This window comes from Bufo bufo, chromosome 6 (assembly GCF_905171765.1).
Source record: "Bufo bufo chromosome 6, aBufBuf1.1, whole genome shotgun sequence".
Lineage (NCBI taxonomy): Eukaryota > Metazoa > Chordata > Amphibia > Anura > Bufonidae > Bufo > Bufo bufo.
In genome coordinates, this window is record NC_053394.1 from 177,877,576 (window position 1) to 177,897,954 (window position 20,379).

The 20,379-nt window shown below is 45.8% G+C and overlaps 1 protein-coding gene across 2 annotated transcripts; it reads right to left on the reverse strand.

Moving 5' to 3' along the window:
• Positions 1–3,837: 3,837 nt before the first annotated feature.
• On the reverse strand, positions 3,838–18,936 carry LOC121003403 (oocyte zinc finger protein XlCOF8.4-like). 2 transcript variants are annotated; one of them, XM_040435246.1, is made up of 7 exons: positions 18,795–18,936; positions 12,815–12,954; positions 12,492–12,680; positions 9,989–10,112; positions 9,801–9,910; positions 9,578–9,683; positions 3,838–4,737 (listed from the first exon to the last, which is right to left on the reverse strand). In XM_040435246.1, exons 2-7 carry the CDS (start codon positions 12,914–12,916, stop codon positions 4,034–4,036), a joined length of 1,335 nt encoding a protein of 444 aa, XP_040291180.1. In that variant the 5' UTR covers positions 12,917–12,954; positions 18,795–18,936; the 3' UTR covers positions 3,838–4,033. The 2 variants fall into 2 exon arrangements, with proteins under 2 accessions (XP_040291180.1, XP_040291179.1); XM_040435245.1 differs by having other exon boundaries at positions 3,838–4,782.
• Positions 18,937–20,379: the final 1,443 nt, after the last annotated feature.

Sequence of the window (20,379 nt, forward strand, 5' to 3'; positions counted from 1 at the left end):
ATATTTTGTCACTGCAGTGGGGCGGACTGAACGCAAGTGTGCGCACAAGTCAGGCCTGATCGGGGGGACACTGCATTTTTTGTAGAGCCTATAGAACATGTCCTTTTCTTGTCCGCAATTGCAAATCCGCAAAACACATACGGACGTCTGAATGGAGCCTTACAGGGGGGTGATCAATGACAGGGGGGTGATCAATGACAGGGGGGTGATCAGGGAGTCTATATGGGGTGATCAACCCCTGTCATTGATCACCCCCCTGTAAGGCTACATTCAGACATCCGTATGTGTTTTGCGGATCCGTGGATCCGCAAAACACATACGCACGTCTGAATGGAGCCTTACAGGGGGGTGATCAATGACAGGGGGGTGATCAGGGAGTCTATATGGGGTGATCACCCCCCTGTAAGGCTCCATTCAGACATCCGTATATGTTTTGCGGATCCGTGGATCCGCAAAACACATACGGACGTCTGAATGGAGCCTTACAGGGGGGTGATCAATGACAGGGTGGTGATCAGGGAGTCTATATGGGGTGATCACGCCCCTGTCATTGATCACCCCCCTGTAAGGCTCCATTCAGACGTCCGTATGTGTTTTGCGGATCAATGACAGGGGGTGATCAGGAAGTCTATATGGGGTGATCAGGGGTTAATAAGGGGTTAATAAGTGACGGGGGGGTGTAGTGTAGTGGTGTTTTGTGCTACTTTGCAGAGCTGCCTGTGTCCTCTGGTGGTCGATCCAAGCAAAAGGGACTACCAGAGGACCAGGTAGCAGGTATATTAGACGCTGTTATCAAAACAGCGTCTAATATACCCTTCAGGGGTTAAAAAAAATCGCATCTACAGCCTGGCAGCGAACGATCGCCGTTGGCAGGCTGCAGATCCACTCATTTACCTTCGGTTCCTGTGAAGGCGCGCTCCTGTGTGCGCGCGTTCACAGGAAATCTTGCCTCTCGCGAGATGACGCGCCAGCGCGTCCAGGAGGAATAACGTACGGCGGTCCTGAGGCGGTTAAGTGGGTTCACCTTTTCTGAAGGTCAGCCATGACTATGTTCCATTATGTTTCACTACTTGCAGTCCGCATATCAGTTTGCAAGGGCATTTATGATCATGGAAATCGTGCAGTTACAGGCAAAGGAGGCCAATTGTCAGTGAAAGCTGGACTCCCAATAGAGATTTATACTGACCACAATTCACTGTAAACACCTTCTCCAATCCCAGCAATTTCATGATCGCTTACCCTATCTATATAGGAGTTTTGTCTCTCTGTGCTGAATGCTAGAGAAGGACAATGTTTTGTATTTATAGTACTGCTGAAATGAAAATAAGAAACAGTCATAAATTCTTAAAAAATGTTTTCTATAAATACACCTTTCTGATGAAAGTATCCCTTTAAATACCTCTTCAGATTTGTATTTCTTTACAGTCTGCAGGACACAAGGTGGGTAAAAAGAGTGAGGTAAAGTTCTTCTGCTTCAGTTTCAGTGACAAGAATGGTGATTGCAAACCCAAGTTGGGGTCTCCTACAATTTGATCCCACTAAAAAGCTATTTAAAGGGTTTTTTTTCAGAGTATAACATCAATGACCTATCCTTAGAGGTGTGGGAAGTAAAGCATTTTATACCTATGGATGCTAAACTAAAATATATGCACACAGTGCCAGTAAAAAATCTTGTACATTCTCAGTTACATCCATAATCTGGAGAGAAGTTAATAAAGAAGATCGCGGCACTCACCGGAGTGGATTTAATGTTGCTGCTTTATTCGGATACTTCAGTAGAAGTAGTGCATGGAGGATCCAGCGGCGGACACACTGTAGCAAGCGGCGACGGTTGTTTTGCGCGCAGGGTCGCGCTTCTTCTGGCCGCTGTGCACGTCATCACGCTGACCTGCGCTTTATAGGGGCGGACTCAGAGCGGCCGGCACCATCAGCCACAGCTGTGCGCCCGTGAATCTATGACGTGAATTAAAAACATGGGACCAGCGTGGACAGGTACAAACACAAAAGTGGGGAGGCACAAAAAGGAGGTGTTAAGTATGAGCGCATGGTTGCAAACTCATGCATACATGACAAAGGAAATTCAGTATAACAATGTAAATTCGAATGCAACTATGAATACTGCAATCTATGTATAGATTACATTAGAGACAAATTCACACAGAATGCAAGTATAGGAGCCCAGATGTGGCTGCTCGCCCCCCTGAAATGAATGCATCCCGTTTACAAAAACACGGACATGTCATTTTTATCATTTAACCCTGCCGCTCCCATGGCTCCAGTTTGCATAATCCACCTTGCCTCCCTTTGCAGGAGCAGGCGATGCCTATCACCCCCCCTGGGGATGGGTCGGACATGTTCCACCCCTGCAAAGGAGAGACAGCGCGGGTAAGCATCGTGGGCGGTGCGGATATGGTCAATGAGACGTGGGCTACCTCTGCCCGACCGTATAGAGCCGACATGTTCGCGGATGTGTTCAAATAGGGGGCGAATCGTTTTACCTATGTAGAAACGTTTGCAGGGGCAGAAGACTACATATACCACATAAGGTGTACGACAATTAATAAATTCACGTACAACGAATTGGGACCTATTGAAGGGGGACCCCTCTCTTAGTAGCCTTGTTAACGAACGACCTCTAGTTACATTCAGAAGGTGCCCCACAATCAAGGATAAGCTGGTCAGAAGCGTATGGAATACACCCCCAGAAAAGACCTGGCTTAAAAAACCCAGAGGGAACCACAAATGTGGCCATTGCTCATTCTGCACACTCAATGCCTGTAGTAAGGACTTGCAGATAGGGGGAATTAAACACGTTGTACGTGAATTTATTAATTGTCGTACACCTTATGTGGTATATGTAGTCTTCTGCCCCTGCAAACGTTTCTACATAGGTAAAACGATTCGCCCCCTATTTGAACGCATCCGCGAACATGTCGGCTCTATACGGTCGGGCAGAGGTAGCCCACGTCTCATTGACCATATCCGCACTGCCCACGATGCTTACCCGCGCTGTCTCTCCTTTGCAGGGGTGGAACATGTCCGACCCATCCCCGGGGGGGGGGGGGGGGGTGATAGGCATCGCCTGCTCCTGCAGAGGGAGGCAAGGTGGATTATGCAAATTGGAGCGGTGGGAGCGGCAGGGTTAAATGATAAAAATGACATGTCCGTGTTTTTGTAAACGGGATGCATTCATTTCAGGGGGGCGAGCAGCCACATCTGGGCTCCTATACTTGCATTCTGTGTGAATTTGTCTCTAATGTAATCTATACATAGATTGCAGTATTCATAGTTGCATTCGAATTTACATTGTTATACTGAATCTCCTTTGTCATGTATGCATGAGTTTGCAACCATGCGCTCATACTTAACACCTCCTTTTTGTGCCTCCCCACTTTTGTGTTTGTACCTGTCCACGCTGGTCCCATGTTTTTAATTCACGTCATAGATTCACGGGCGCACAGCTGTGGCTGATGGTGCCGGCCGCTCTGAGTCCGCCCCTATAAAGCGCAGGTCAGCGTGATGACGTGCACAGCGGCCAGAAGAAGCGCGACCCCGCGCGCAAAACGGCCGTCGCCGCTTGCTACAGTGTGTCCGCCCCTGGATCCTCCATGCACTACTTCTCCTGAAGTATCCGAATAAAGCAGCAACATTGAATCCACTCCGGTGAGTGCCGCGATCTTCTTTATTAACTTCTCTCCAGATTGTGAATCATTCATCTAACTTCTACTTTGCTGAGCACCACGCTGCGAAGCACTAACCACAATAGCGGTTTCCTACTATTTAAGGCTACATCAGTAAAGGCATTGCCGCCTGGCTTCACTTACTTCATACATTCTCAGTTACATTTCCAAGGAAACACAGGTTGTCAAGGACTTTTGAAGCTGAGTGCCTTTTTTTCACATGGGCCACTGCGGAATAACATTTGTTCACCCCTCCATCTATTCCAAATAGCCATGAATGGACATTGTAAATACTTTTATTTCTTATTTCAAGTGCCACTTGAAGACAGTACAGTGGAATCCCATTCTTCTAACTATGTGATGATTAGGAGGGCTTTTTTTACTGTGTGAGTCTTCAGATGTTTGACAAGATGTGATTTCTGGATGAAGCTTTTCCCACATTCTGAACAAAAAAATGGCTTCTCCCCTGTGTGATTTTTCAGATGTTCAATAAGATGTCTTTTCTGGATAAAACGTTTCCCACAGTTTGAACAAAGAAATGGTTTCTCACCTGTGTGAACTCTTTGATGTCTATCCAGATGGGATTTCCTGGCAAAACACTTTCCACATTCCGAACATAAAAATGGCTTCTCTCCTGTGTGAGTTCTCTGGTGCTCAACAAGAACTGATTTTGTGGTGAAAGTCTTCCCACATTCTGTACATAAGTATGGCTTTTCCCCTGTATGAACCCTGTGATGATCAACTAGAATCGATTTCTTGGTAAAACATTTCCCACATTCCGAACAAGCATATGGTCTTTCATTTCTGTGAATTCTGCTATGCATGTAAAGATTAAAGGCATTTTTATAAAATTTCCCACATTCTGAACATTGAAAACTTTTACCCTCTTTAAGTTCTGTACTTTTTTTAACAATCTGTGATTGATCAGGTGACGTTTCCTTGTGGTTAGCTGGATCAGAAAATGGATCTCCGCTGTGAAGGACTGATGGTATATGTGGAGTGCTGAAGTGTTCTTGAGAGGTATGGTAAGAGGACTCTTTAATGTCTACTTCGTAATCTAGAGGAAAACAGTATACCTCTGATTGTCTGGTACAGTCATCTGCTATAATGATGTAGAATACAATTTTACTTTAATTACCAAGCACACAGTGATGTATACATGTTAACATTTTTCAATAAGTAGAATAAAATGAGTTATAAAGCTATAATTAACCCTTTTTATACCATAAATTAGTGAAACGTCTTTGAGATGACCACACAGAAATGCTGGCATTCCCATGAACCAGTTTTAATCCCCTGGGTGCTGGAGTGAGATGCAACTAATTTATGAACAAGGCAGATACCTTTTAAATTGGTCATCTGCTTTTTTAAATTTTTTATTTTTTTATATTGATGACCTATCCTCAAGATCAGATCAGTTGAGGGGGCGGTCCATCTGCTGGTACCCCAGTTGATCAGCTGTTTGAAGAGAAAGCAGCACTTCACTGTTTACCTGTTAACTGTTGCAATTCATTTCAATGGGACGACTCCATCCTGTTCAAGTGAATAAGATGGAGCCATCCTAACAAAGTGAATGGCACAGCTCAGATGTAATTACAACTGCTCACTGTCACAACTGTGAAGAGAAGGCAGCGCTCATATGAGCACTGCATTCTCTTTAACAGTTGGCCACTGTTGATCTGATATTGATGACCTATCCTGAGGATAGGTTATCAATATAGAAAAGTGGACAACCCCTTTTATGCATTAAGTTTATCTCTGGCCCTCTGTGTGCCAACAACTCAAATTTACGCCAGCTAGGGCAGGCATAGAGTGGAGCTACAATTTACACCTGTTTGTGGCATAAATTATAGTCAATCTGGTGACCTGCTCAAGCTCCAGACTTCTGCTAATCCTAACCCATTATAAAAATCTGCATCGCTGTCAGAGAGGTGATCTTTTAGAAAGATTTTATAACATATGCTGGGTAAAACGATTGCATAGCAGTGTATCTGAATGGGTTGTACATAATAAGAAAAAAAAGGATGCTTACTTCCACAAACAGTGCCAAACCTCTCCACTTCAGTGGAACTGAGCTGCAATACCAGATACAACGCTTTATAGATAGCATACATAGACAGTAGAGGGCTTCTGGGTAAGGCTACTTTCACACTGCCATTTTGGCTTTCTGTTTGTGAGATCCGTTCAGGGCTCTCACAAGTGGTCCAAAACGGATCAGTTTTGCCCTAATGCATTCTGAATGGATAAGATTCCGCTCACAATGCCTCAGTTTGCCTCCGTTCAGTCTCCATTCCGCTTTGGAGGCGGACACCAAAATAGCTACTTGCAGCGTTTTGGTGTCCGTCTGACGAAACTGAGCAAAACGGATCTGTTCTGACACACAATGCAAGTCAATAGGGATGGATCTGTTTTCTATGACACAATCTGGCACAATAGAAAACTGATCCGTCCTCCATTGACTTTCAATGGTGTTCAAGACGGATCCATCTTGGCTATGTTAAAGGGTTTCTATCACTTCGTATGCCATAATTAGCTCTCAGACACTAGCGATCCGCTAGTGTCTGCTCTGGCCAACCATCCTAATATAAGAGCTTTTTGGGCAGCCGTTTTGCTAAAAAAATAACTTTTATAAATATGCTAATGAGCCTCTAGGTGCTATGTGGGCGTCATTAGCACCTAGAGGCTCCGTCTACCTTCATACACAGCCACCGCCCAGCGCGTCCCTCCAGCCCGCCCATCTCCTGATGAATGCGATCCTCCGTGTGCGCATGCGCAGAGAATGTCTGACCGCTTCCCTGCTCAGACATCTCCACTGCGCCTGTTCCTTGGAGCACTATGACGTCATCGGCGCAGGCGCAGTGGAGATGTCTGAGCAGGGAAGCGGTCAGACATTCTCTGCGCATGCGCCGAATACAGCCGCGCACGGCGCATGCGCGAGAATTCGTCCGTTGCGTCACACGGAGGATCGCATTCATCAGGAGATGGGCGGGCTGGAGGGACGCGCTGGGCGGTGGCTGTGTATGAAGGTAGACGGAGCCTCTAGGTGCTAATGACGCCCACATAGCACCTAGAGGCTCATTAGCATATTTATAAAAGTTATTTTTTTAGCAAAACGGCTGCCCAAAAAGCTCTTATATTAGGATGGTTGGCCAGAGCAGACACTAGCGGATCGCTAGTGTCTGTGAGCTAATTATGGCATACGAAGTGATAGAAACCCTTTAAAGATAATACAAACTGATCCGTTCTGAAAGTTTGCAGACGTTTGTATTATCTGAAAGGATGCGTCTGTGCAGATCCATGATGGATCCTCACCAAACGCGAGTGTGAAAGTAGCCTAAGACTAGTAGACAACACCTTGTTGGTTAACAGCTATTTTATCAAGATTAAGGGACTCTTCACAGTGCTCCTTACTATGATACTCAAAGTCAGTCTTTCATCTGATGGATCATAGTCCATAAGCAGTTTTTACCAAGCACTTTTTATTGTAGTATGGGCTTTCACTGCCTAAAGGGACCCTGTGCACCTCCACCAATGATATGTCCTCCCCTGCAACCCATGGACAAGTGGTTTGTATTTCTGAAAGGAATCATCCAGTTATCTTAAACAACGTACAAATCCTTGTACCTTGTGGCAAGGATAACATTTCCAGTCTGCTCCATGACATGTTGCTGTGAGGGACAGCCTCTAAGAGGGTAGTGGGTTTATTATGGTATATTCACACATGACAGATTTATTGCAGACATTTCTGTGACTGAAAATCATTTCCTTTCATCAAAATTTTATTTCTTCAGCAAGCATGTGGTTTTCTGTAAGTTCAATTCCAAGATATTTCTGCAATACATCTACCATGTGTGAAACCATGCATTTTATTAAAATAAATCAGTGAGTCCTAGACTTGACATATTGTTAAAATGATGGTCCTTATTATAAGTCACTGGGGTATGTTTAGGCAGCATTTGATTCCGTCCTGCTACAGATCTGTCACAGCGTTATGGCCCTATGAAGCAAATGTTAATATAGTAGGGTTGTCACAATACCAAAATTTTGATTCGATTTCGATACCATAAAAAAGTATTGTGATATTTGATAATTGACAAAAAAAAAAAAAAAAAAAGCTGTCTGGATTCCGCATTTTATGGAACATCCGGCCCATAATAGAACAGTCCTATCCTATTTTTTGGGGGCAAAAGGTGACTTAAAATTGAGCACTGCATATATTTGAAAAATTTTTTTAGTCCAGACTTTTTCGGACGTGGCTACATGTAATATGTTTATTTTTTAATTGTTTATATATTTTATATGTAAAATTGGGAAAGGGGGTGATTTAAACTTTTAATATTTTGGTGTGTTTCTTTACTTTTTTTTAGAGATCTATTAGCGTGAATAGGACTTAACACTGTCCCTGCTGCCCTGTGCTCTATGCACACAGCAGCAGGGAGCTTACCATGGCAGCCATGGATGGCTAAAGTAGCATCCTGACTGCCATGGTAACCAATCACAGCTCCGCGATTTCACTGCTGGGGCTCCGATCGGAAGCTGCCACTCCCACCAATGAAGATACTAAGGAGGAGGAGGGGTACCCTGTGGCCACTGCCACCAATGATTATAATACTGGGGTGGGGAGGGAGAGGCCTCTGTACCACCAATGATTGATACTGGGGGGGCGCACTGCGCCACCAATGAATATAATTAACCCGTCAATATAAATGTGGGCGGTGGGTGCCAGCCATATGACACAGCCGGCACCCGGCCTCAATGACAGGGATCCCACCGATCCGCGGCACCTGAGGGGTTAATTGACAAGGTTCGCGGGCTTGCCGTGCCCGGTCATTGAGGCCAGGTGCCTGCTGTGTGATACGGCCGGCACCCGTCGTCCACATTTATATTAACGGGTTAATTATATTCATTGGTGGCACAGTGGCCACTGTCCCATCCCTCCTCCTCAGTACTATTTTCATTGGTGGCCAGCTGCAGCCGCATCACAGTGGGGAGGGAGGGACTGCCTCCTTCTCCACTGCGCCGACTGATGAGAACATGGAGCGCGCTGAGGGCGGCGCACACCATGTTCGATAGCGCAGCCTAGTATAAGAAAATAGCAAATCCCAGTACTGGATCGATCCAGATATAAAAGTATCGATTGGGTATCGAAAGTTCGATACCCGATGCAACCCTAAAATAAAGGTGTACAGCAAACTAAAAGACACAAAAGGAAGATCCGACTGACTGGATCCAAAACTAAGGAACCAAAGGGATAGCCCTGCAACAGACCTGGCTCTCTCCCTAACTGCTCAGCCTATGCAAAATTCTCAATGGTAGAAGATCGCATATCCTCGTACCTCGACCGTATAACCCCTGAACACCCTATAATAGTGAGGGGACACGACCACCGGCTCCCTACACTTGATACGGAGGGAGTCAGGGACACCTGGGATCCAGCAAACAGGAAAATACAAATTAATGAACAAAACTTATCTGTAGAAGACTCAGTAGTAGCATCCAGCATGCATACACTCCAGGAAGTTGTATAAACCGCAAAGTGATGCAGTATGGGAAGGGATTTAAAGGGATGCAATCAGTGCAACTACATGACAGCTGAGAGAGGCTAACGAGATGAGGAAACTAAAGCAAAACAAAAGAAACCTCAAGTGGGAGGTTCTGAAGAACGTCTGTCAGAGCTTCTCAGATGTCTGGTGGTGACACATTACCCATCATTTACCTTAAACAATGGCTTCTCTAACTTGTTTTTGTGTACAGCAATCTGCAACCCCGCTGTACTAACTGCTCAGTGGAATTTGTATAATAAAATTCATGGGCCTGTCATAGGCCCAAAAATATGTGCTCTGGTGGTTTTAATGATGCTGTAGACAACAAAGTTATACTGAGCGGGGATTACTCACCTGGGTTGATATCTACAAGAATTTCCTCTTCCTTAAACAGATGTTCATGTCTCACATACACATCTTCTTCTATAACTTCAACTTTAAAATTGATCAGGTCCTCACTCTGATTCAATATGTAGGACAGATAATAAACAATTGTAAAGATTGTTAGGGAAGTCTAGTAAAAAGATTCTCCCTGATTCAGTATAAAATCATCAACATAAAGAGGATTTGCACAAACCTCATCTCTGTCTAATTGATGCTCCAGTGGGACATAAGGATTTTCCTTTCGGCAATACGGTAATAGAAAATGACTAGGACACTTCTCATGATTTGTGTTACTGGGTCCAACTGTAGGAAACAAACACAGATGTAATGCATGAATTATATGTAAAGATCAGATGATAGTGAATCAAAGTCTTTCCTTACCCTGTGAGGTGAGGAGCTGGTGATTCTCCATCATGACGTCCTTGTACAGATCCCTGTGTTCTTCTAAATACTCCCACTCCTCCATGGAGAGATAGACCGTGACATCATGACTCCTTATAGGAACCTGACAGTCACAATAATAGTCACCTTCCAAATGTCTGCCTTAGTATTATTGTGTAATGTCCCAGCATTTTCAGCAGTTCTCATGTAGTGCCCTGGAGCAAGGGGGTACTTTGACATTTGCCTATTTTTCTTATGCAAATTTAAAACTTCTTACTTTATTTCTCTTGAAAGGGTTAACTTTACTGTTTATTACTGTGTTGCTGCATTTTATACAGTTGCAAGAAAAAGTATGTGAACCCTTTGGAATAATATGGATTTCTGCACAAATTGGTCATAAAATGTCATCTGATCTTCATCTAAGTCACGACAATAGACAATCACAGTCTGCTTAAATTAATAACCACAAAGAATTAAATGTTACCATGTTTTTATTGAACACAATATGTAAACATTCACAGTGCAGATGGAAAAAGTATTCTGTTGTTGATTTACTTCTATGCTTTGGGTCGTTGTCCTGTTGCAACACCCATCTTCTGTTGAGCTTCAGCTGGTGGACAGATGGCCTTAAGTTCTCCTGCAAAATGTCTTGATAAACTTGGGAATTCACTTTTCCTTTGATAATAGCAATCCGTCCAGGCCCTGACGCAGCAAAGCAGCCCCAAACCATGATGCCCCCACCACCATACTTCACAGTTGGGATGAGGTTTTGATGTTGGTGTGCTGTGCCTCTTTTTCTCCACACATAGTGTTGTATGTTTCTTCCAAACAACTCAACTTTGGTTTCCTCTGTCCACAGAATATTTTACCAGTACTGCTGTGAAACATCCAGGTGTTCTTGTGCAAACTGTAAATGTGCAGCAATGTTTTTTTTGGACAGCAGTGGCTTCCTCTGTGGTATTCTCCTATGAAATCCATTCTTGTTTAGTGTTTTGCGTATCGTAGATTCGCTAACAGGGATGTTAGCATATGCTAGAGACTTTTGTAAGTCTTTAGCTGACACTCTAGGATTCTTCTTCACCTCATTGAGCAGTCTGCGCTGTGCTCTTGCAGTCATCTTTACAGGACGGCCACTCCTAGGGAGAGTAGCAGCAGTGCTAAACTTTCTCCTTTTATAGACAATTTGTCTTACCGTGGACTGATGAACAGCAAGGGTTTTGGAGATACTTTTATAACCTTTTCCAGCTTTATGCAAGTCAACAATTCTTAATCGTAGGTCTTCTGAGAGCTCTTTTGTGCGAGGCATCATTCACATCAGGCAATGCTTCTTGTGAAAAGCAAACCCAGAACTGGTGTGTGTTTTTTATAGGGCAGGGCAGCTGTAACCAACACCTCCAATCTCATTTCATTGATTGGACTCCAGTTGTCTGACACCTCACTCCAATTAGCTCTTGAAGATGTCATTAGTCTAGGGGTTCACATACATTTTCCATCTGCACTGTGAATGTTTACATATTGTGCTCAATAAAAACATGGTAACATTTAATTCTTTGTGGTTATTAATTTAAGCAGACTGTGATTGTCTATTGTTGTGACTTAGATGAAGATCAGATCACGTTTTATGACCAATTTGTGCAGAAATCCATATCATTCCAAAGGGTTCACAAACTTTTTCTTGCAACTGTAGGTATGTTGTGATATATATCCTGTTCATTATCACTGTATTTACAAGGCTCTATGGAAAGGGTTATTGAACACTGACAGACTGTTAGGACTTTGAATAAGAAGCTGGTAATTTTCCACAGCTGCCATAGAGTTTGATGAAGACCATGTTTTGGAGGGGAAAAAAACAGACAGTGTTTACCACCAAACCCAGACAGCCTGACCTTGTCTGGTTTAGCTCTGTTGTCATGTCTGGAAACTTGTTTTTGTGTGGAAAAAGTGCTGTGTCATTGCCATTGAGTATCATTGAAGCTCTAATGTAAGTCTATGAGAGATGGAAAGTGTTACAAATTATCTGTCTTTGCTGAGCTTCTCCACTCCACCCCTCCCACTAAGAGGTTCCAGTGTAGCTAGGCCCCTAGTGTGCTGCAGTTAGGGAACAGTGCTTAGAAGAGCAGACTCTGCCAGACTGCTGAGTGACCAGAAGAAGACTACGCTGAGATGGGGATACTCTGCCACAGACCCTGTATCACCAGCCTTGGACCAGGGTACCAGCCTTCTGAAGAGAGGGACAGCTAGCTCAGGCCTTTGCTCAGCATCAAACCCTTCTTCTGCCAGGGAGAAGACTGGAGAAGCCAGCCATATGCCTCACCTGTATTGTTTTGCACCTGAATTCCTCTAGTAAACCCTGGTTACTGCAGACCCTGACTCTCTGCACTTATTTCCCATTGGGGTGCACCATGCCTTACCATCCCCTCTAGAGAACAGCAACACTTGGTGACACCTAAACGGTGTCTGGGGGGGAGGGGGGGGCACCCCAGAACCCAGCCACTCCACTCACCTCTCCTGACAGTAGCTCAATGATCTTGTTGGTGATTTCTAGGATCTTATGTTTCTCCGGTAGGTGAAAATGAGGCGATGGCACCGCAATGGGGAACTGGGTCTTGCTCCATGATTCTGACACATTTGAAAGGCTCCTTGGTGTCAGGAATTCAGTACATGTAGAGGTCTTCTTCACTACTGTATAATTCTGTGTATGTAAAGAGACACCAATAAATACCACAACTAAGATTCCCCAAGTAACTCGCCTCTTCTGCAATATAGCTTTTTATTATTGGAGATAAAGATGTCATGTCACATACTGTAAACACCGGAATCACTAACCTCTTGAGTTAGCAAGTAGATTATCTCTAGGGTGAGGTTTAATATACTCTCAGTCATCTTGTTCCTGGCCATGTCCAGTACTTTGGTCATGGAGAGAACCATTGCCTTGTAAAGAAAACTTTAGCAGAGAGGACCCTATACTGCAAAAACACAAACAGATCTAACAGAATCAAATTCAGAAAGCATACATTGCGATAAATACCCGCTTAAAAGAAAAAAACACAAGGAGACATTATACTGTATGGAGGCCACAAGGAGACATTATACTATATGGGAGCAGCCACAAGGAGACATTATACTGTATGGGGACAGCCACAAGGAGACATTATACTGTATGGGGGCAGCCACAAGGAGACATTATACTGTATGAGGACAGCCACAAGGAGACATTATACTGTATGGGGGCCACAAGGAGACATTATACTGTATGGGGGCAGCCACAAGGAGACATTATACTGTATGGGGGCAGCCACAAGGAGACATTATACTGTATGGGGGCAGCCACAAGGAGACATTATTCTGTATGGGGCAGCCACAAGGAGACGTTATACTGTATGGGGACAGCCACAAGGAGACATTATACTGTATGGGGAGTGCCACAAGGAGACGTTATACTGTATGGGGGCCACAAGGAGACATTATACTGTATGAGGGCAGCCACAAGGAGACATTATACTGTATGGGGGCCACAAGGAGACACTATACTGTATGGGGGCAGCCACAAGGAGACGTTATACGGTATGGGGGCCACAAGGAGACATTATACTGTATGGGGAGTGCCACAAGGAGACGTTATACTGTATAGGGGCCACAAGGAGACATTATACTGTATGGGGAGTGCCATAAGGAGACGTTATACTGTATGGGGGCCACAAGGAGACACTATACTGTATGGGGGCAGCCACAAGGAGACCTTATACTGTATGGGGGCCACAAGGAGACATTATTCTATATGGGGGCCACAAGGAGACACTATGCTGTATGGGGGCAGCCACAAGGAGACGTTATATGGTATGGGGGCCACAAGGAGACATTATACTGTATGGGGGCAGCCACAAGGAGACATTATACTGTATGAGGACAGCCACAAGGAGACATTATACTGTATGGGGGCCACAAGGAGACATTATACTGTATGGGGGCAGCCACAAGGAGACATTATACTGTATGGGGGCAGCCACAAGGAGACATTATTCTGTATGGGGCAGCCACAAGGAGACGTTATACTGTATGGGGGCAGCCACAAGGAGACGTTATACTGTATGGGGACAGCCACAAGGAGACATTATACTGTATGGGGAGTGCCACAAGGAGACGTTATACTGTATGGGGGCCACAAGGAGACATTATACTGTATGAGGGCAGCCACAAGGAGACATTATACTGTATGGGGGCCACAAGGAGACACTATACTGTATGGGGGCAGCCACAAGGAGACGTTATACGGTATGGGGGCCACAAGGAGACATTATACTGTATGGGGAGTGCCACAAGGAGACGTTATACTGTATGGGGGCCACAAGGAGACATTATACTGTATGGGGAGTGCCATAAGGAGACGTTATACTGTATGGGGGCCACAAGGAGACACTATACTGTATGGGGGCAGCCACAAGGAGACCTTATACTGTATGGGGGCCACAAGGAGACATTATTCTATATGGGGGCCACAAGGAGACACTATGCTGTATGGGGGCAGCCACAAGGAGACGTTATATGGTATGGGGGCCACAAGGAGACATTATACTGTATGGGGGCAGCCACAAGGAGACATTATACTGTATGAGGACAACCACAAGTAGAGTTGTTGCGATACCAAATTTTTGATTCGGTTTCGATACCATGAAAAAGTATTGCGATACTCGATACCATTCGATACCACGCGAAAAAAATAAACAAAAAAAGCCACGTGCATTCCTCATTTTTAAAAATGGCGAATCGCGCAGTTTTTATTTTATTTTTTCTGTTCCGGCATTCACCACCTAGATTTTTTTTTTATATTTTAATAGTTTGGACTTTTCTGACGTGGCGATGTAATATGTTTATTTATATATTTTATATGTGAAATTGGGAAAAGGGGGGTGATTTATACTTCATATTTTAGTGGTTTTTTTTTTTTCACTTTTTATTTAATAACTATTTCCCCCCTTAGGGGCTAGAACCTGGGATCTTTCATCCCTTTTCCTATTCACCCTGATAGATCTCTATCAGGGTGAATAGGACTCCACACTGTCCCTGCTGCTCTGTGCTTTGTGCACACAGCATCAGGGATGTTACCATGGCAACCAGGGCTTCTGTAGCGTCCTGGCTGCCATGGTAACCGATCGGAGCCCCAGGCTTACACAGCTGGGGCTCCGATCAGAAGCTGCCACTGCACCACCAATGAGGGGGAGTGGAGAGGTCCCTGTGGCCACTGCCACCAATGATTTTAATACTGGAGGGTTGAGAGGGGCCGGCGCACTGTGCCACCAATGATTTTAATGGGATGGGGGGATTGAGGGGGGGGGCACACTGCACCACCAATGATTTTACCCCTTTATACAGGAGGCGGGTACTAGCAGATCAGCGGCAGTTAACTGCCGCTGATCGCAGCTCCCTGTCAGGGGCAGGGTGCCGGCAATGCGATTCTGCTGCCGGCACCCGCCTCCTGTATGTGTTAAAGACTGACTACTGTATATGAGTCCAGACTTTCACTATTAGGCCACACAGAGCGGCGCCCAGCGATGTCTCAGCACTCACCATTTAGTCCTGGGCGCCGCTCCGTTCGCCCGCAGTGCCCCATTACTGTCTCCTCTCCTGCTCCACATGCTGCTGATTACTATCGGAGCGATGGGAGGAGACATCAGCTTCACTAGTGGGCGTTCCTTCTCCCTGGCTGTAGCGCTGTCCAATCGCAGCGCAGGGAAAAGGAACGCCCACTAGTGAAGCTGATGTCTCCTCCCATCGCTCCGATAGTAATCCTATCATTGGTGGCGCAGTGCGCCCGCCCCTCCTCCGCCCCTCTCTTCTCATTGCCGCCCCTCCTCCACCCCCTCTCTTCTCATTGCCGCCCCTCCTCCGCCCCTCTCTTCTCATTGCCGCCCCTCCTCCGCCCCTCTCTTCTCATTGGTGGCAGCGGCAGCAGCACAGGGGGAGGGAGGACAGCTTCCTTCTCCCCGTGCTGCTGAGAGAGAACATGAGCGCGCCGATAGCAGCGCGCTCATGTTCAGAGATACTAGACTGCGCAGAAGCGCAGCCCAGTATCGAAAAAAACGGAAATCCCGGTATCGTATCGATACCGGGACAAAAGTATCGATTGGGTATCGAAATTTCGATACCCGCAACAACCCTAGCCACAAGGAGACATTATACTGTATGGGGGCCACAAGGAGATATTATACTGTATGGGGGCAGCCACAAGGAGACATTATACTGTATGGGGGCAGCCACAATGAGACATTATACTGTATGGAGGCCACAAGGAGACATTATACTGTATGAAGGCAGCCACAAGGAGACATTATACTGGATAGGGGCCACAAGGAGACATTATACTGTATGGGGGCCACAAGAGACATTATACTGTATGGGGGCAGCCACAAGGAGACGTTATTCTGTATGGGGCAGCCACAAGGAGACATTATACTGTATGGGGGCCACAAGGAGACACTATACTGTATGGGGGCAGCCACAAGGAGACACTATACTGTATGGGGGCAGCCACAAGGAGAAGTTATACGGTATGGGGGCCACAAGTAGACATTATACTGTATGGGGGCCACAAGGAGACGTTATATGGGATGGGGGCAGCCACAAGGAGACAGTATACTGTATGGGGGACACAAGGAGATGTTATACTGTATGGGGGCCACAAGGAGACTTTATACTGCATGGGGGCCACAAGGAGACATTATACGGTATGGGGGCCACAAGGAGACATTATACTGTATGGGGGCAGCCACAAAGAGACATTATACTGTATGAGGGCAGCCACAAGGAGACATTATACTGTATGGGGGCCACAAGGAGACATTATACTGTATGGAGCATCCACAAGGAGACATTATCCTGTATGGGGGCATCCACAAGGAGACATTATCCTGTATGGGGGCATCCACAAGGAGACATTATCCTGTATGGGGGCATCCACAAGGAGACATTATACTGTATGGGGGCAGCCACAAGGAGACATTATACTGTATGGGGGCAGCCACAAGGAGACATTATACTGTATGGGGGCAGCCACAAGGAGACGTTATACGGTATGGGGGCCACAAGGAGACATTATACTGTATGGGGGCCACAAGGAGACGTTACACGGTATGGGGGCAGCCACAAGGAGACATTATACTGTATGTGCACTGTACAAAGTACACTGTATACAGGGGTGGCCGGGTGCTGTACACTGTATATGGGGAGGGGTCGGGCGTTCATGTGTATATGGGGAGCAGTAAATGGTAAAGAGGTATATTTTAGTTTTGGGTGCTATTTCTCAACGCTAGAGCTGGCACTGCCATATGCAGGGGCTGCTGCAAAAACCGATGAGCCTGCCAATAGATGTTAAGATAGTAGAGGAGATGGCATTACCTAGGAGACATGTTTATTCATTACCCTGGTCTGCATGTGTTTTCCCCCTCTGTGGACAATGGTACAGGTCTGGCTCGCAGCCGGCCTGTGAGGATGCCGTTGTCTTTTCTCCTCTCTCATTGGCTGCTAAAGTTTGGGCCTTCAGGGTGTCCGTAGCGTGGCCTATGAGTACCAGTTTTCGGGTCGGTGGATGGAGTCCTGTTAAAGTAGGAACGAGGAGGGGGCGGTTGCAGTGAGAACTGGCAGGCAATGTGCACAGGCGACCAGACGCAGACATTTTAGAAGCGGTCAGTACAAGTGCGATCGCTCCTATGACATCACTAATATACCGCGGTAATTAAGAAACTGTCATATCGCCATATTGGCGTTTCTTAATACTGCGGTATATCGTTGACACCGGTATATTGCCCAACCTGATCTCTTGGTGTCCCGCACCCTTGTCTCTGACTCCAGTGGCTCAGCTTTCAACCACACTGGGACTACTTCAGGAGGTAGCAGCCTGGTGGCTCCCCTGCAGCAAAATCCAGATCCCTGTATTAAAGCCAAATCAATTCGTGCAGCTGCGATCTCTGCAAGGATGTGCAGTGATATATGCTGACCACCCGCATGTTCATAGTCTATGGGTGGTCAGGAAGTGTTTAATGGGGAAACTTCTGAAAGGGAATATGCAGCTTCAAGTACATTCTGCAGCCCATTTTCTTCTATGCCCTCCATCTACTAGCTGGAAATTTTCCACTGACATTTTCTAACTAACTAGTTTTTGCTGTCCTTCAACTGGTTCTCAAAATTTCATGTTTTTTTCAGCGTTTTTTTTATTTATTTTTTACTTTTCCCTTTGTAACTTCCAAAAACAAGAACAAATCTCACATTTTCAATGTCCTTTTCGTGTTCAGCACCACAAAATTATAATAAAATTGTTTAATTATGTCTCCATTACAAAAAACTTCCACATTTTTTATAACAGTGTTATGAGATATTTATGGGCCTAGACAGACCTTCTCCAGGAGCTAACTTTAGAGGACAGAAGAATTTGAAAAGATATATTCAGATATTTTACTTCCCGTTGAGGCTACATTCACATCTGCATACACCGTTCTGTTCTGGCAGAGGAGCAGAATATTGGAAATGCCATAGACAGATGTGAACGGAGCCCTAAGAGTAGTAGAGGTACTGTACATATCTGATCACCATTTTTTATGGAAATAACATAGAAGCTCATATTTTCTATTTTCCCAGAGATGAGAAATAAAGCAGAATGAAGAGGTTCTGCAATACACAAGTCACATGTATTAAAATGTTCCATACTTGAGGATTGCTATGTACTGAAGCAGGGATCTCAAACTCTTTTTTTGTGTTGTGTTTCTTAAATAATCAGCAGCTACTTGCCCACTCCACATCCATGCTACATACAGACCTTTAAAACGTTGTAAATCTTGACCCGGACACATCAGCTCCAGCTTGTCTAAAGTCAGTCAAAACTTCCACAGCAAGTCCTGTGTACAGTGAGCAAATAAACCTGCATCAGCGGCATTACATCTACAACATGGAGTGTAGACCCCTCACTGCCTGATCATGTGACCATAAGACTCCTCCCACACATGTGACTGATCACATGACTCTGAGATCACCACAGGTCCTGCAGCATGTCCTGTATATGTGACTTGTACTGGTATACCTAATAATCTATCACTAACTTACTGGGACTGGGATTGGGACAGTCAGAACTCCGATAGTATTCACGAACAATTCACATCAGTTTTTCTTTTTCACAGACAGTAGTGCTGCAGTGCACAAAAGACATCACTGTCATCACCACATCCATTCACTGTGGGCATGGGCAGCTACAGCCAGTTGGGCACTGGGGCGGGCGGGCAGGCAGGCTGGTGGCTCCAGTCCCACTCTTTAAACATTCAAACTAGGCGGCCGGCGGCAGCGTAACGAGACGTCACTCACTACGTCACGCCGCACGCACATGCTCCTCCCACTTTATTAATGAAGGCGGAGCAGGCACGTGACGTCGGAGTGAGTGACGTTACGTGGCCGGCCGCCGGGAGATGGAGTCACGCACGGAGGCGGAGCACAGGAGCAGTGGGGACTGGGGGTGGACTGGATATCTACTCTACAGACTCAGTATGTGATTGTGTGTCACTCATGATTGAATCGGACACTAGTGCGCGGCTGGCAGGAGGCGAAGCACAGGGGTGTAATTAGGGTGTGCCCAGGCACACCCCGTGCGCACGCCTATGCCCTCGACTCGAGCCCTGAGGCGGCTCCCCTGAGGCTGCCCAGCCCACCAGGCAAATGCCCGGTCTGCCCTATGGCCAGTCCGGCCCTGGTCTCAAGCTATTAAAGAGAATACTAATCATCTGGAAGACCTTGATAACAGGGGACGCTGTAATAATATACGGGTCAGAAGTCTGCTGGAGTCAGAATCTGATGAAGACCTGGACATTATATTGAACGAACTGTTTAATTTAATTCTGGCCCCCCAAGCACCACTGGTCATTAAACTTGACCGGGCTCATAGGGCACTTCGGCCGAAAAACACTACTTCACAACCGCGGGATGTGATTTGTTGCCTGAAGGAATCTATTATGGCCAAAGCTCGTGCCTTACGTACAATATCTTTTAAAGGCTCCAGTGTTCACCTATACCAGGACATATCTTGGCTGACCTTACAGAAAAGAAGAATTCTTCAACCTCTTTTAGCCTGTTTGAAGGATCTTAAAATCCCATACCGCTGGGGCTTTCCCTTTGCTTTAATCGCTACAAAGAATGGCAAGTCTTCAGTTCTACGCACACACGCGGACTTATCCCGTTTTTGTTCCTCTCTGGGCCTTAACACTCCGATCCTTGATGACTGGGAGACCCCGGACCCTCCCCCGGCTCCTGCTCCATTGTGGCACACAGTCCAGCGGAAAAGAAATCGACCCCCTTCTCAGGCGGGAGCATCTGGATCTTCCCTTCATGACGCGCCTCCTTGAGAGCTTTTTTGAGGG

What these genes read in the sequence shown, in the direction of transcription:
- LOC121003403 (XM_040435245.1), bottom strand. Translation starts at nt 12,916, where the DNA reads ATGGTTCTCTCCATGACCAAAGTACTGGACATGGCCAGGAACAAGATG. An exon ending in TTGAGCTACTGTCAGGAGAG is followed by an intron (nt 10,113 to 12,491) that starts GTGAGTGGAGTG and finishes TGTGACTGTCAG; the next exon opens with GTTCCTATAAGGAGTCATGA. An exon ending in CCAGCTCCTCACCTCACAGG is followed by an intron (nt 9,911 to 9,988) that starts GTAAGGAAAGAC and finishes TGTTTCCTACAG; the next exon opens with TTGGACCCAGTAACACAAAT.